At 36.0% G+C, this 17623-nt stretch overlaps 2 protein-coding genes across 2 annotated transcripts; both read right to left on the bottom strand.

Annotated features, from left to right (window-relative positions):
* Positions 1 to 2553: 2553 nt before the first annotated feature.
* On the bottom strand, positions 2554 to 4319 carry LOC148675510 (trace amine-associated receptor 13c-like). The gene has a single exon (XM_088627195.1). It carries the CDS (start codon positions 4199 to 4201, stop codon positions 3185 to 3187), a length of 1017 nt encoding a protein of 338 aa, XP_088483321.1. The 5' UTR covers positions 4202 to 4319; the 3' UTR covers positions 2554 to 3184.
* A 6229-nt stretch (positions 4320 to 10548) lies between these two features.
* LOC148675511 (trace amine-associated receptor 13c-like) lies at positions 10549 to 11565 on the bottom strand. The gene has a single exon (XM_088627196.1). It carries the CDS (start codon positions 11563 to 11565, stop codon positions 10549 to 10551), a length of 1017 nt encoding a protein of 338 aa, XP_088483322.1.
* Between the last annotated feature and the right edge of the window lie 6058 nt (positions 11566 to 17623).

The raw sequence follows: 17623 nt of genomic DNA on the forward strand, positions 1-17623 counted from the left end.
TACCCGAAACCCGAAACACTCGGTCTTCGGTGTCTTCTAATGCCCTGGCTAACCTTCACTAACTACCCAAAACCATACAAGACAAACACGACTCACCTGTCCTAAACTAGTGTTACTAATATAGAAATCAACTATGTGTGCAGAATGTACCCGACAACCTTAACTAACCCTTAACACAAAAGTTCACACAAGTACACAAGTGAACTACAAATACAAATAAGGGAACATGAGTGTAGACAAGGAATAGGGCACAAAAGAGCACAGACGTTGATATGACACGTTTGGGCAAGGTAATGGTGAAATACAGGATAATACACAAACAAACAAAAGTACGAGGAGATGAACACAAACCAACAAAGCTGAAGCTATACGAAAACACACAGACTAAACAAAACAACCGAAAACAAAGAGAAGCCAAAGCAAAACGAAAGCGAAAACAAAGCGAAATTGAAGCTAAGCCGAGCAGAATCTAAATCAAGCGAAAGGCCCCTTCATTCTGAAAACCTCCAAGTTAAATACTGTAAGTTGAGTTCTGATTGGTCGAGAGTTGATTTAAGATGATGTCATAATGGCAAAGATGGTGTAGTGATGGACCAATGGGGGGTGGGGTACCTGAATACAGGGAGCGACAAAAAACTAAACAAAACATGGGCACGCACGAGGACGTAACAATATATCTAACTGAGTAATGTTGTTTTTGTAAAGTTACTCTCTTTTTTAATTAATTCAACATTTAAAGTACTGTAGTATACAGTTGAAAATTAATAAAAGTCTAAACAGTATACAACTTAAATTCTATAATTGGAAAAAGATTGTCCCTGAGCTTTGACCGGGATTCAAAACCAGGCGTTCCCTGACAACAGCCCCAATGCTTCTAACTGTCACGTTGAGCTTTCACTTGGCAGTTTTACAAAGCAGTGCAGTCCCACAACATAGTATTTTTAAAAAGGTGCTGTAAAACATAGCATGTGCATTGCAAAGTACTGCATTATCCCCATGCATTCTGAATGGATCTGTATATTGTTTTTTTACAATTAATTCCTGGTAGCCATAAAGGTACTTTCTCAATTTAATCTTCTGATTTCTTATAGTTTCAGTAAATTCAAACCATCTCAACACTGTACCATGCATAGTGAAGCTCTAATGCTAGTAGCATCCTTAAATCCTTTTAATCACAGAGTCGGGATGAATGTGTAAGACAGAAGCAGATTGATTTGCTGTCTGATGGTACAGAGTACTTATAAGTGTCTGTGTGAATAGCTGTCCTGTTTTTTTTAAGTGTCTTAACGCAAAAACACCAGTCCCAAATAGAGCACAGTTGTGTGTATTATCTGACAAACATTTATGTAATCCAAAACTGAAAGATGTACTTCAGGCAACAAAAGGATGCTCCTTTTTCTGAATGTAACACTTACAGGAGTATCCTGTGTTTAATTTGTGCCGGAGTTCACCGGAGTTCATCGGAGTGCACCTGTTTTTCTAGAAACTGTCCACACTCTGTGATCTGTAAGCACAGCTCCAACACGACCGTGTGACATTTAAAAAATCTAATGTGTTTACAAATAATTCAATTATTAAATAATTTAATTTCAATGTAATAATTAAATTTTAAATAGCTAATTTTTATTATTTAAATAATTTTGTTTAAATAAAATAAATTATTTCATTCTATCTCTTTGACTTCTTATAATGAATATATTGCCACTAAAAATATATATTTGCTGCCTAAGAGTGATCACCTTACTAGCTATTGATAGATAAGGCTACTAGTTTAATATTAATATAATATTATTAATAATTAGCATATAGTTTGTAATAATTTATTCTTACTTTTATATATTTTACCATCTTAGTATGTTATTGACAGTGGTGGCTTGGAAATATGTTCAAAGAGTTTTACATTGATGTTAAGTGTTATGCACATGTCAGTTAAGCACTCCAGTATCTCCAATGCCTCTCACAGATATTCTCTCTTCCATTCACATTGAGCTCCTTCACATTGTGATTTACAAATAAAGTACTGATGATACCCTGCTATACACAATAAAAAGGAATATAGCAAAATGAAGGTGTATGTTAAAAACGCACATGGTCATTATGATTTAAACTTTAAACACTTTTATTATTGTTATTCATATTTGGTTAAGCTTAATGTTCTAATTGACATTTTTATATTGCTTCTATGCTTCTATTACTTCAACAGATGCAGCCATTCAAAGTTATAAATATTCAAAAAGACTACAAAAAACTAAAACTAAAATCTTCAAAGGCACATCATTGAACCTTCAAATTCAAATAAATGTTTTATTAAATGTTCTTGACTTCTTGAATTTTTTATATTGTTTCATATAACAGGTGAAATTTGATAAAGAGATTGAAGAAGGAGAAAGAAAAATAAATTCAAGTGTTTTGCAAAAAGTACACAAATAAACAACCAAGTTAGGAAAACATGTTTTAAATGTTATTTTTTTACAACACCAAAATAAATTAAATAGTAAAATTATTATTTAGTTTTTTTGATGTTGTTAAGATTGTACATTTTCTATAAAGGTTTAGCCTTTATTTATTAGCTAAAATATACTAAAATCACAGCTGCAGTCACAGGTACATTATTTCTGTAAAAACTCTGAAATAAAAGGAAAATATACTGTATAATGTAATAGAACCATAATGCTCCATCTGTTTTTGGCTGATTTAATGCTGCTGTTTAGGATTGTAATACTGGAAGCAACGTTTATCCAGTTTGTGAGCAAAATAATATTAAAATCTCAGCTTTAGCTGCAGGGTCTCCATGTGCCACCAGCAGTTCACCTCTATAAATACTGATCATAAAAAGTTATGTAAAAACATTAAAATAAAATGAAAATGATCTAAAACATATAAAACAACAATAGCACTAACATTAAATAAAAAGTAATAAAAGGTTTTATTATTTCTCAAAAATGGAAATCTACATAGACATTTGGGAAAAATATCAAGGATAAAAGCAATCCTCCAGCTTTTTCAAAACAGTTGTTTATTTGCTTGGATCAGGACTTGGTGGTACATTAATACATGATCTACAATGAAATATGAATTTAATACAGAATAAGAATTAGAAAAAAGATTTTAAAAACAAACATTTACAGAATTAAATTAGTTATAACATTATTTATGTTTCTAACGTTAAGAGAAGACTGTAAATTTAAATCTCTTTAGAAAACAGGTTTATCAGGGAGGATCCTGTTTTAAATATCTGAAGAGTAACAATCAGGTTAACAGACTTCTGGAACCAGGGATAAAACAAAGCATAAATTATAGGATTGATGACTGAATTAAAAAAAAACAGCCAACCTAGAACACGAAGTACTAAAGAGGACCGGTCCACATTTTTAAGAACGAGACTGCATATATAATATGGTATCAAACAGAGCAGAAATGCAATCACTAATATTCCTAATGTTTTTGCAGCTTTCCTTTCAGATTTTGTGGAAATTTTATTATTGTCTCCATCTGCTGAACGCATCTGCTCTGTAACAGAGCTGATTGCTCGTGCATGCTTTCGAGCAACTATGAAAATCTTGAAATATAATGTTATCATTACAGACGAAGGCAAAATCAACGTACATAATAAATCAATTACTACCCAGCTTTTAGACATGAAAAGCAAACAGTCTCCAGTGCAAAAGTTTTGTATTTCAGCACCATCAATATTTCCATTTAAATACATGAATGTTGAATTGTACAGTAGTGATATCATCCAATTAAGCAATATGACAGAAGCTGTTACATTAACTTTGACTTTAGTAGAATAAAGTAATGGGTGACACACAACAAAATAGCGGTCAATAGCTATGCATGCAACATTACCAATTGAAACAGAAGTGAGGAAGAAAAACAAGATTTTATAAAGTATGCAAAATATTTCCCCAAAATACCAACAGGTTTCTATTAAAAAAAACGAGGAGACAGGCATCACAATTGTTCCTACTAGAAAGTCTGCCACAGCCAGAGAAAGCATTATGAAGTTTGTTGGTGTGTGGAGCTGCTTGAAGTGAGAGATAGAGATGATCACCACCAGGTTTCCACACACTGTCAGCATCACCACTGCCACTGCAGAAATATACATCACTACATACACAGCTGGAGATCGCACTTCCTTCAGGCAGGAAGAATTAGATTCGAAGCAGTATTCGACTGCTTGTAATTCTGACTGTTCCATGGAATAAAGTCACCTTAAAATTCTGACTCTTCTCTTCAATTCAAATTTGAAACCAGTACTATATAGTTTTAATTATAAATTTGTGATAAAAACAGACACAATCAATCCACTTTGTCCGCTTAACAGTGTCTGACAATAACATGTGGGTGGTGTGACATTTATAACACAAGAGGAGTGTTAACTCCTCCTGCTATGAGCAGGATTTGATGACAGTTTCTTTGTTCAAATAATCTCTATTTTTCTGGGGTTATGTGAGGGAGCTAACAGAACAGCCCCCCACCATATTGAAATGTAGAAGGAAATAAGAGTAAATATCAATGCATTTTGAAATAAGCTTAATAAATAAAATGTAACTTGAAGATGGAAACGTACATTATACCTGTATTTAATGTGTGTGGAAAAATAACATAGTAAAAGGACAACAAATTAATTTAACACACTAAAATAACTGGAAGTGTTTGTTAGAATCAGAGGTATAAATGCAGTCTGCTGTCATGGTTTTTCATGAGTAAAGAATGTTTAAAAAATGCAGCAATACATTGACATGACATGCATCAGTACATTTTAAAAATTGCTTTTGGAGACACCCCCCACGTCTTAAATGCACTTAATCATTAGAGCTCACTGTTTTTCTACCACACAGAAAAAAAAAAACATAAAATGATGAGATTGTTAATCTAATTTCTCTGCATCATAAATTCTCATAAATTAAAAAAGCCTCTTGACTTCACTATAACCCAAACTATGATCGGACCATGGCTAGGACATCAGAAGTCAGAGGAAGTATATGAACTACAGACACAGTTTAATAAGGATATTAGAAGAGAAAGAGGTAGAAAGGAATATTCCATTGGAGGCTAAAAACACATGTTTATGCTACTATATTCCTTGATATTTATATATTACTAGCTTAACTGGTTTATGTATAAACTTTAGGAAATTGCATCAGCATGAATAGGCATGGATCAGGTAAGAAACAGGTAAAGGTTTATCCATGCTGAGGGGTAAATAAAAGAAACAGAACATTTATACTACTTTCAAAACTACAACAAGAACAAAAGGAGCATTATGAATGAAGTAAAATATACCCAAGACAACAATAATACATTTTTAGATACTGATAAGAAAATGGCACATGAACTACAGTATGCATTAATGTAACTCTGCTTTTCAGTAATTAAGAAATAGACAACATCCACCAAGCAGCAATACATATTTTTTAATAATAGTACTCAGAAGAAACTGAAGTGTTTCAGGTATTTGAAGGACTCAAGATAAATGAAACCCCAGGGTTCAAGGGCAACTAATCAATTTTACTCTACGAAACAAGAGATGTTATTCTGAAGCTACTAACCAAACCCTTCCAACAATCGCACAGGTCAGGGATAATGGCTAAGGACTAGAATATAGCTAATGTACCGCCGATCCATAAGAAGGCTGACAAAACTGACCCAGGTAATTTCGGACCAATAATGTGTATTATATGTACAAGTAAGGATATGAAAACTCAACTGTGGCAGGCCAGCAGTATTGAGCATATTGCTTTCAGCTGACCTCGGCTGACCTGTTACTAGGATCATTTGGGCCTCTATCACTTGTAAATACAGATGCAGCCATGCAGAATGTGCATAGGCATGCAGCGGTAGGCACAGCAGAGTACAGACACTGCACTACTCTGTAACCCTGTCAGGGGGCGCTGTGAAGACTTAAATTTCCCTTCAACTATTGTGCTGCAGAGTGGTGTACTGTCAATGGAGGTCAAGCGTTAATGGTGCATGTAAAGAAAAAAACATATTAAAGTTAATAAACTATACTATATTTATAAAACCATAGTTTTATAAAAATAAAAATATTTTAAACATGTAAAGCGAATAAATACCACTCAAAAAATCATTAAAATCCAGATCACGTAAATAAAACCTCATAAGCGTTTTTAAAATTCAGCCTTTAGTGACCACATGATGAATGAACGTAGTTTCTAACATTTTGGGGGGCTTTTGTGAACGTGGTGTTAAGTGAGATTTAATCATTTTTAGAAAGTGTGCTGCAGCTGGAGAAGGATTGGAATTTGTGCCTCAAAAGCACAATGCACCTGTGTGTCGACAGAAAAAGAAGTACAGTAATATAGTGAATCAAAATTAAATATTTAAACCTCTTAGAGTTTCTGGTTTCATGCACTTATCATATTCTAGTAAAAATAACTTCTCAACATTGTGTCGCATGCGTCCCCAGTAGTAGGCTTGCTGGATTCATTAACAAAAAAAAATATTATCCTTATAGTAGTAATGGACAATGAAATGCTCATGGACTGTAATGTAGCCGGTTCAAAGCCTGGTCAGAGTTTTGCTTTAAGTATCTTAATAACAGAATATATGGATATAGTTTAGAATTATAGCTTGTTGGGATTGCAATGTGCCCCTTTCAGGTTTACATATGCGTTGGAAAAATCTTTTGTCTTTATCCAAATTTCAGCAACCAGCAATAAACAAACAATGCAACTTTAAATGTAAGACTTTAAACCTTATATTGTACTGTACAGTGCTGTGCCGTCCAAAGACTTACTGGGAGGTTGTTTTCAGCAAAATTGGCTCTGGTGTGAGTGTGTATATCTGAATTATCATACAGTATGTGTTTTTTTTTTATTAAGGATTTCTTCACAGAATTCTTTAACTCAAACAAAAGAGGAAAGAAGGGGTATTTTTACAACTGCCAGTAACTAAAGAAACCTTATGAATATGTTGAAACTGTACCATAACAGTGAAGACAGGTGTGTTACACCTTTGAGTGAACCAGTGACTCATTATGTTGTTTATTAATGTACACTGTGTAGATGTTGACAGTCTTGTTATGTGAAATATTTTAGACCCTAGAGCTCACTTATTAAACTCAGAGATCCTGACTGATTTGTCTTTATATTTGCCTCATTTAGCTGAAACAGAAAAGATTACAGATTACAGAAAAGTGAATGCTGAAACTCACCAGATATCATATGTACTGTAAGTAACAATGGGTTTGAAATATTAATTTCATGGCTGACCAATCTGTAATCTCTTTAGAACACACCCAACTCCATCCAGAAATACATTTATTTCAAATGATAAAGTGAAACTTCTGCTTTTGAATTATGTTTAGGGATTGCAAAATAAAATATTAAATAAAAATATTTTGAATAGCAGCAGACTTCATAATCAAAACATAACACTAAAATTCATTTTCAATTTTCAATTCAAATTCAATATCATTTAAGTAGGATTTGACTTATCCTACTTAAGCATTTAATTGCACTTGGCATCAGGCAAATAAACAGCACTGAAGTGTTTTTTTCACATATATTGCTGAATATTTCTATTCATTTCAGTATATATACTGAATCAAATTACTTAAATAAATTAGAAATGTTAACAGTTATAACAGATTGTCAAAGAAATTATGCCACAGTATTTCTCTTTCTTGAGTTTATGAAAATAAACCATAAAACACAAATCTAGATGGCCCAGTCGTTCTACTGTCCACATAAACTACACCTCCCAGCAATCCACGGTTCTGCTCCCTTGGGAGCTACAGGTCCCACCCAGCCTAGGTGGTTTATAAGTAGTTATAATTTTAATCATATGTTTATTGTTTTTAATTTGAACCTTGCAAGTGTTCATGGGAAATGTAGTTAAAATTAGCATCTCAAAACTTTAAAAAAATAATGACAGCAAGTGACCAAGTTAAAGAATTTGATTCAGCTCAGTTCAGTTTATTTGTCATATATAAAGTGCAATGAAATGCTTCTTTGTATGTGTGCTCCAATACAAAGACATGAAAGAAATCACTGAAAACATAAACACAGAACAGCAGCAGCAACAACAAGTTAAATTACAGCTTAAAAAAAGTAAGACAAGCAGTGTGAGATAAAACAAATACATAAGCGTGAGCCAGTGGTAGGGGTAGAGTTCAGCAATCTGACAGCTTGTGCGTAGAAACGGTCTCTGAGTCTGGACGTTTGTGCCTTTATGCTCCTATATGGGGGGAGAAAAGTGAGAAACCAGATGACTGGTATCCTTAGCGATTCATCCGGCCTTCCCGAGACAGTGAGTTGTAAAACGCGTTTGTGTTTGTCTGGGTGCTGGCAAAGTAAAAAACAATTATTTTTTGACAATGAAAAAGTGTGTGTCTCTCTCTCTGCTGGCATGCGGGTGCGGTGGGGTGCTGTACCAGCTATACAGAAAATTAAAAGTGCCCTTTTCTATTCAACGGGTGTCTGAGTCGCTGTGTCCTATCTTCTGACAGGTGCTGTTGGGAATGTCTGTAGCTTTTTCACGAAACCTCACTGAAAACTACCAGCGAGCTAATTCTCTTTTTTTAAACCTCCGGTTTTTCACTGATGCGTAATCACACACTAACTGGAACCCCCGGGGTGGGGGGGTGCCGTGTGTTAAGAAAGTTAGGCGTTAGCATAAACTATTAGTGACTGGCTCTGGTGAAATTTCGCTGTGAACTGAAGAGTTAAATTGTAAAGTCTTTCCTCTTTTTAACGGGAAGAGACGTGGTGCTTGAAACATGAGAGTGTGTGTTTTTTTTCCTGGTTCCTGGTGGAACCAGGCTTCCATAAGAATCAAGTAATAGGTTTATTCCATGCTGAAAAAAAGAAGAAAGAAAACACATTCCATAAGAATCAGCAACACCTGTTGCTCACCTGTTGAGGTTGCTCACACCTGAAAAAGTCTCCACGGCTAAAACGTTGTGTTGTCTTTCTTCTCTTCTCAGCCTGGAATAAGCCTATTACTTGTTCCTTTGCAGCCTACGCATGCTGACGCAGCTACCCATCTGAATTAATTATATCCTTGTCTATTTTATACCTCACCATTTCACAAACATCTAATGCACCTCAATAGCGAGAGCCACCTATTGTATATGGCAAGCTGAAACACACCATGGTATACCACAGCTTGTTTAATATTGATAGAAATGTACAGTACTTGCACAGAAAGACACTTTATGACATGCACCTTTCTGTGAGTGTTTGTGCCAAAAGAGGTACAGTGACTGAAGTCCAAACCACAAAAATCTTCTAATGCACAGTGCAAATGAAAGATAGGCAATGTAGGAACTGAACATTGAAATGTTATTTTTTCTGCAATGGATAATTAATGAAAGGAGTGCACATCAGAAAATTTCATTATGAATTCAAGGTACTGGATTTCTAAATGACATACCATTATAACCAACAACATTTTGGGAGACATTCTAATGGATTTTTTACAAAGAAAAAATAAATATGAATTTGAAATAAAAGTTTAGCCAGTATGCCAAAAAAACAAACAAATAAAACCACAACTCTAGCCAAGCTTTCTGCATTGATTAACTTTTAAATTTCTAATTGATACATTTTATCAATATTAATCATTTAAGTTGCTTCTTAGTGCAAGGATTGTTTGGCAAAGGAGAACTAAAATACTGATAGAAATGAATCCGTACAGAAGTATGCTTTTTGTCATGCACCTTTCTGTGTGCCAAAAGAGATACCTTGACTTTAAACAGAAAACCACAAACACGGTGAAAAAATACATCTTTAGAAGTACATAAATTAACCTTCAAAACCAAATACATTTTAATGGGTTTTTCATATTGAGAACAGTTAGTTTCTTGAGATTGTAGTGTTTAAGATGGCTTCATATAATATACAGTATGAAATGAGATAAAGACAGCAAAGGAAGAAAAGCACTGTAGGACCGGGGTATTCAAATACTGCTATTTTTCTTTTCTTTATCTTCAGACCTTTGGTTTTTACTTCATAAACATTTAAAAAACACACAAGTATCACATACTGTATGTGTACAATGAAACAGAACACAAAAAGCTTAGAAATATTTTAAAAATATTTTTAACATAAAATTAATTGTAGTTTGGTTTTAGGTTGCATGTATGCTGTTGCATAAAACCCATGTTAAAGTATTACCTAAAATTAAATAAAGAAATTGAATATATAAATCCTTATATATATATAAAGTACTAGTTTACATTTTAAGGTGGGGATGTAAAATTGAAATCAAAGTTTATCTGTAGCATCCCCAGCAGCTCAACTGTTCATAAACACTTCTTTAAAGACATTTAAACTACAAAGTTATCATGTAAAACTCCAAGAGAAACACTCCAGTTCAATTATACGAAATATCTTAAGGATAAAAATCAGCTTCAAAATAAAATTACAATAAACAGAATTAGTTCAAGTAGGTAGCTGTGTCTGCATGTGTAGGCTGTAAAGAGACAAGTAAAGGTTTATTCCATGCTGAAAAGGTTAGCTCCAGTTGCAGAATTAAACTAATTATTTAGGTTACCTGTGGAAAGATAAGACTGCAAATTTAAATATGTTTAGAAAACACATTTAACAGGGAGGATTCTATTTTAAATATCTTAAGTGTAACAATCAGTTTAACCGACCTCTGGAACCAGGGATAAAACAAAGCATAAATAATAGGATTGATGGCAGAATTAAAATATAAAAACCAACCTAGAACACTAAGTACTAAAGAGGACCGGTCCACATTTTTAAGAACGAGACTGCATATATAATACGGCACCAAACAGAGAAGAAATACAATCACTAATATTCCTAATGTTTTTGCAGCTTTCCATTCAGATTTTGTGGAAATTGTATTATTGCCTCCATCTGCTGAACGCATCTGCTCTGTAACAGTGCTGATTGCATGTGCATGCTGTCGAGCAACTACAAAAATCTTGAAATATAATGTTATCATTACAGAAGAAGGCAAAATCAATGTAAATAATAAATCAATTATTACCCAGCTTTTAGATATAAAAAGCACACAGTCTCCAAGACAAATATTTAGCTTTTCAACACCACCCATATTTCCATTAAAATACATGAATACAAAATTATATAGTATTGATATCAGCCAAATAAGCAATATGACAGAAGCTGTAACATTAACTGTGATTTTAGTAGAATAAAGTAATGGGTAACAAACAACAAAATAGCGGTCAATAGCTATGTATGCCACATTACCAATTGAAACAGAGGTGAAGATGAAAAACAAGATTTTATAAAGCATACAAAATGTTTCTCCAAAATACCAACAGGTCTCTATTAATAAAATTAAGCTGAAAGGCATCACAGCTACTCCTATTAGAAAATCTGCCACAGCCAGGGAGAGCATTAGGAAGTTAGTTGGTGTGTGGAGCTGCTTGAAGTGAGAGATAGAGATTATCACCACCAGGTTTCCACACACTGTCAGCATCACCACTGCCACTGCAGAGATATACATCACCACATACACAGCTGGAGATCGGACTTGCTTCAGGCAGGAAGAATTAGATTCAAAACAGTTTTCAACAGCTTGTAATTCTGACTGTTCCATTGAATAAAGAAAGCTTAAAATTCAGACTGTTCTGAGTTCTGTACAATTCAAAATTCTAACCTGTTCTATTAAGATATGATCATAAGCTTGTAATAAAAAACAGATTCCACTGTTTTGAAGTGTCTGGAAATTCTATGATGGTGGTGTGATATTTATAACTTAAGAGGCATTGATGGCTCCTCCTGCTGTTTGATTATAGTTTATTTGTCCTATTATTCTCAATTCTCCTGAGCTTATGTGCGGATGCTAACTGAACAGCACCCATCCACAGAATGAATTGTACAAGAAAATTAGAGAAAAATCTGAATTTTGAAGTAAACTTAATAAATAAAAGACAGAAACATTCTTGTAGAAAAACGATTTATGTTCTGTGTGTGGAAAAATAACATCGTGAAAGGAACTGACCACAAATAAACTTAAAAAATCACTTTTAGAGACCCTAGCCACATATTTGTCTTAAATGTGTACATTAGCAGCCATATCACCGTGCAACTTACGATTGGCAACCCACTATGCTAAGCAAGTGGGAGGCTAAGCAGGTATGAGCCTGGTCAGTACCTGAATGGGAGACCTCCTGAGAAAAATTAAGGTTATAGCTGTAAAGTTGTTAGTGGGGCCATTAAGGGGTGCTCACCTTGTAGTCTGTGTGGCTCCTAATGATCCACTATAGTGACTGGGACACTACACTGTAAAAAGGCGCCCTATTCCGGATGAGATGTTAAACCAATGTCCCGATGTTCTGTGGTCATTAAAAATCCCAGGGTGATTCTCAAAAACAGTAGGGGTGTAAATCCAGCCTCCTGGCCAAATTTCCCCCTGGCCTTTACCATTCATGGTCTCCTAATAATCCCCATCTATGAACTGACTTCATCACTCTGCTCTCCTTGGGAATGGTAGAATTTTGTAGGAGACAGTGAAAAAAATGGCTAAAAAATGAGACAAAATAAACCGGTAAGGACTGAATGAACAAGCTGATTCAGTACTTTGTAAATCAACGGAAAGCACAGGGTGTTGGTTGGGTGAAATTTTATCTTCTTCACCTTCTTCAGTACTGAACAAATGTATAGATTGTTACCTAAAATATGTCAAAAACCTTTCTTGATTGGTGGATATATTTGAATTCTTCTCTTAATCCTATTATTTCTGCTTTCTTCTACCCTGGTTTCAAAAGTATGAAAACCTTATTTTAACACTTTGAATTTTTAAAACAGCATAATCTCTAATCAACTTATTTCCTGAACATTTGGAAGTGTAAAATATACTGTTACTGTGAAAATTTGAAATGTATAATTATAAAGGGCATGAATTTATCATTTGAATATGCATAACAGTTAATAAGTATTAATAAGTTAATAGGTTTTGTTTGAATCATTTACAATTTTACAAAAAAAACAATTTTGTTGTATTTTATTACATCACAGAATTTCAAGAATGAAAAGTTTAAATGTATAATTTATATATTTTCCCAGTTTTCTTTACTTGAACAAAGTAAAATTACATGAAAAGTACATGGGGGTGGTGTGACATTTATAACACAAGAGGAGTGTTAACTCCAATCAGAAACTGTGGTTCAACAATGACATTCGCAATAAAATAAAAGATAGATCCACCGCATTCAAATCAGGGGACAATGAACTGTACAGGAAATCATGGTATGCATTAGAGGAAGCCATAAAATGCGCCAAACGAAGCTACAGAGTGCGGCTTGAAACGCAGTGCGCTGACACCCGGAGGCTGTGGCAGGGATTACAGTCAATCACAGGCTACAAGGGCTGCAGCCAGGAGATTGACACGAACAACGCATCCCTGCCTGACGAGCTGAACCATTTCTATGCCCGCTTTGATGCTCTGAACACGGGCACTGCTGAGAAGACCCCAAGCGTGCAGGGTGAGTTTGTTCTGAAACTCTCAGAGCAGGATGTACAGAAGACTCTGAGCAGGGTGAAAATCTGTAAGGCTGCAGGGCCTGATGGAATACCACCTCGCTTCCTGAGGACATGTGCAGCCCAGCTCACCACACTGTTTACAGGCATCTTTAACTCCTCCCTGTCACAGTCCATGGTCCCCACCTGCTTTAAAAAAACACTATTGTTCCACTCCCCAAAAAGGCAAAAGTGATGTGCCTGAACGATTACCACCCAGTAGCATTAACATCTGACGTGATGAAATGCCTGGGGAAGCTGGTGTTGTCACACATCAACTCCTCCATCACAGAGTCCCTGGACCCCCTGCAGTTCACCTACCAGAGCAACAGATCAGTTGAGGATGCTGTCTCCCTGGCTCTACATACAGCCTTGGAACACCTGGACACTAAGAACTCGTATGTGAAAATGCTGTTTGTGGACTACAGTTCAGCACTCAATTCCATCATACCCAGTCAACTGGTGACAAAGCTCAGAGGATTAGGTCTGTGCAACTCTGTCTGCAACTGGCTGATGGACTTTCTTATCAAGAGATCACAGGTGGTGCGGATAAGCAATGAAACATCAACACCACTCACCCTGAGCACTGGAACCCCACAAGGTTGCTGTCTGAGTCCAAGGTTGTACTCCCTGTTCACTCACGACTGCACAGCAAGATACAGCAATTAAGTTTGCGGATGACACCACTATAATAGGTCTGATCAGCGATGATGATGAGTCCACTTACAGGGATGAAGTCGTACAGCTGCTTAGGTGGTGTCATAACAATAACCTGGACTTGAACGTAAATAAAACAAAGGAGCTAATAGTGGACTTTCGGAGACACAGGCCACACTCACAGCCCACTCAGTATTGATGGAACGGAAGTGGAAATAGTCACCAGCTTTAGGTTTTTGGGAATTCACATCTCTAAAGATCTAACCTGGACAGTGAACACTGACTCTATCATGAAGAAGGCTCAGCAGCGCCTTTATTTCCTGAGGTGCCTCAAGTGATGGGGGATGTCAGTACCTGTGTTGGTGAACTTCTATCGCTGCATCCTCACCAACAGGATCACCATATGGTACGGCAACACCTCTTCTCGAGAAAGAAAGGCCATCACAGAGGACAGTCACCACCCCGGGCATGAGTTCTTCACCCCACTGCCCTCAGGCAAGAGATACAAGAGCATATGGACACTTACCACTAGATTCTTCAATAGCTTCTATCCACAAGCAGTGAGACTGGCGAACACATTTAGCCATCCCCCTCGGACCACACCTACACCATCACCATCTACCTCTTTATGATTTCTTATCTATTGCACATCTCCAGTCATTGTTTACACGTCTGTATTGTTTACATTCAAACTGTCTACATGTTTACTTGTACATTGTCTACTGTTTGTTTGTATATTGTCTTGATGCACTGTTTGCACTTTGTGTTTTTACGCTTGTTTTACAATCGAGAGACTTTCTGTAAGTAAGAATTCCATTGTACCAGTACATGTACCGGTTACATATGGCAATAAAGTTCAAGTTCAAGTTCAACAGTTTGTTTAAATAATCTGTATTTTCTTGGGGTTATACGAGGGACTTAACTGGATATACTCCCAACATAATGAAATGTAAAAGAATAAGTAATAGGTTAATTCTATGCTGAAAAGAAAAGAAAGAAAACACAACATTTCCGCTCCACACCTGAAGAAGGCTCCATGGTCGAAACGTTGTGTTTTCTTTCTTAAGTTCTTAAGTACTGAGTTAGGACCTCAGTACTGTAGTGGCTTTAAAACTACACAGCATCACACTGTATGTCTTTGTTCAAGTTTCAAAACTACAGTATGGAAAAACGAGTGTTTAGAAACAACAGGACTTTTGATTGCTGATTGTCTTATGTTAAAGAGAGACAAACACAACAGAGGGCATGCTACTGAAGGTGCATCCCCACCCCCAAAAATTATCTATTCTACATATCAAACACAGCAGTGTGTAACACTCCTAGCCTTTGTGACAACTATTTCTTAATGAGGTACGGAGCTGCTTTACATAACATAGCTGCAATGGAATACATAAACAGCCGCTGAAGCAATTGTGCCTACTGGCCACTCGGCCGGTCATATTGATGCAGATGTTTACAAAGAAAGTGGAATATGGTAATACTTTGAACTATATAAATATATTTAGATCCTTCAATTAAAATCGTTATTAATTTCTTTAGACATGTGATTCCGTAGTATATTCCCTATTAAGCAGATTCTAAAAAGTATGCGTTTTTTTACTGCAATAACAAGGGCAAGTATTCATAGAAAAGGTTAAAACATTATTGCTTTTTTATAAAGTATATAAACTTAAAATAGTCAGAACGAGCACATCAAAATAACCACAGTTAGAGACCGAGTAAAAGACTTTGATGCATAAAATGTTTATGAAGAAAGGAATACTGTTGTGTATTTTTTATTTAAACTACAACCACAAGCCATATATAGTTTTTATAATATATTTATATTCCTAAATTAATGTGTGGGTCACAATGCCCCAGTGTAGTGATGGGGATGCTATACTGTAAAAACGAATTGTTCTGCAAATGAGCTGTGAAACTGAGTTTTTGACTTTCTGAGGTCATTAAAAATCACAGAGCTTTTCTTGAAAAGTGTAGGGGTGTTTCCCAACAGTCTTGCCCAAATTTTCTCCTGGCCTTTACCAGTCATGACTTCTTAATAATCTCCGTCTATGAATTGGCTTCATTACTCTGTTTTCCTCCCCGCTAATAGCTGTTGTATAATGCGTTTACTGGCAAACTTTGTCTGCTGTCACGTTAAACAGGTGGGGCTAGAAATTGGTGATGATGGAGGGGAGTTCCCATTACCTGAAAAGTGCTTTGAGTGGAGTGTCCAGCACAGATCTGTATAAGCGTAAGATAAGTGTAAGGATTCTTTATTATTTATTAAATTGACATGAATGATGGAAGGTTGCTGGTTTGATTCCCACGGCCAGCAGATGAATCCTACTCCGTTGGACCCCAGCTGCTCCAGGGATGCCATATAAATGGCTGACCCTGCGCTCTGACCCAAGCTTCTCTCCCTATCTGTGTGTCTCATGAAGAGCAAGCTGGGGTATGCGAAAAGACAAATTCCTAGTGCAAGAAATTGCATATGTCCAATAAAGTGATCTGATCTTTTAAACATGAGCCCCTCAAAAAAGCACCCACCTCTGAAGACATGCTGTAGCCATTACTGGAACATCTTTCTATCGCTGAAAAATGGACACCGAAGGATGGTGTTCAGTCACTAAGGGGAGGTAATGTGGAATTTTTGTTACACCCCACACAAAGCTCAAACCTTCACAGACCATTTGGGCATAACCACGTTCTGCTTTTGTTAAAGATCTGGAACCAAACAGCTCTGGTCTTTCAGTGCCATCTGTAAGCTTGTGTGATACTTGTGTAAGCTTGTGATTGACTGCACCAATACTGAAAGGTGAAGCATTACATGCCTGTCTGATGGGCAGAGATGGGTCAAAGTGCACAAACACTGATGCGATCAATCTTTTCATTTCTTGGAAAGCTCTACTGCTGCTTTCACACCAGTTCCAAGTTACTCCCATTTGAAGCAGAGCATTTAGGGGATGAAGAACTGTTGACAGGTTCGATTAAAACGTGTGGTAATAGTTTACCAACCACAGGTAAGATCATGGTTGGGGTGCTCTAAACACTGCTGCCATTGTTTCCTGTGACTACTGTACAAAGGTTATGTATGTTAATCATATGACCACAATATGAGATTTCACTTTTAAGAAATTCACACTTGGCCTTATTAGCTCTCAATCCACACTCTCTGAGTCTGGTAAGTAGTCTCTCTAAATTTCCCAAGTGTTCTCTATCATTTTCCCCGTCAGTCCAGAAACTGTGTACCTGGAATTCCTTGCAGGACTTGATAAATCACCCACAGCCATAGAGCTGGGGCCAACAGAACCCCAAAAACAAGGAGATTGTATTGAAACAGACCTTTGTGAGTATTGTCAAACGTTTCTTTGATGCATCTTCAATCTCCATTTGAAAATATGCCTGGGCTTAGTCTATCTTGAAGGAAAGCTCTGTTACACGTGTGGTCTTTCAGTCATGTATGAACAATGTTTTTTCAAGATCTCATTCAGAAATGC

This window comes from Lepisosteus platostomus, chromosome 3 (assembly GCF_059453375.1).
Source record: "Lepisosteus platostomus isolate fLepPlt1 chromosome 3, fLepPlt1.hap1, whole genome shotgun sequence".
NCBI classification, from domain to species: Eukaryota; Metazoa; Chordata; class Actinopteri; order Semionotiformes; family Lepisosteidae; genus Lepisosteus; species Lepisosteus platostomus.

Bases quoted from the DNA above. Each gene is read 5' to 3' on its own strand.
- LOC148675511 (XM_088627196.1), bottom strand. From the start codon at position 11,565: ATGGAACAGTCAGAATTACAAGCTGTTGAAAACTGTTTTGAATCTAAT.
- LOC148675510 (XM_088627195.1), bottom strand. From the start codon at position 4,201: ATGGAACAGTCAGAATTACAAGCAGTCGAATACTGCTTCGAATCTAAT.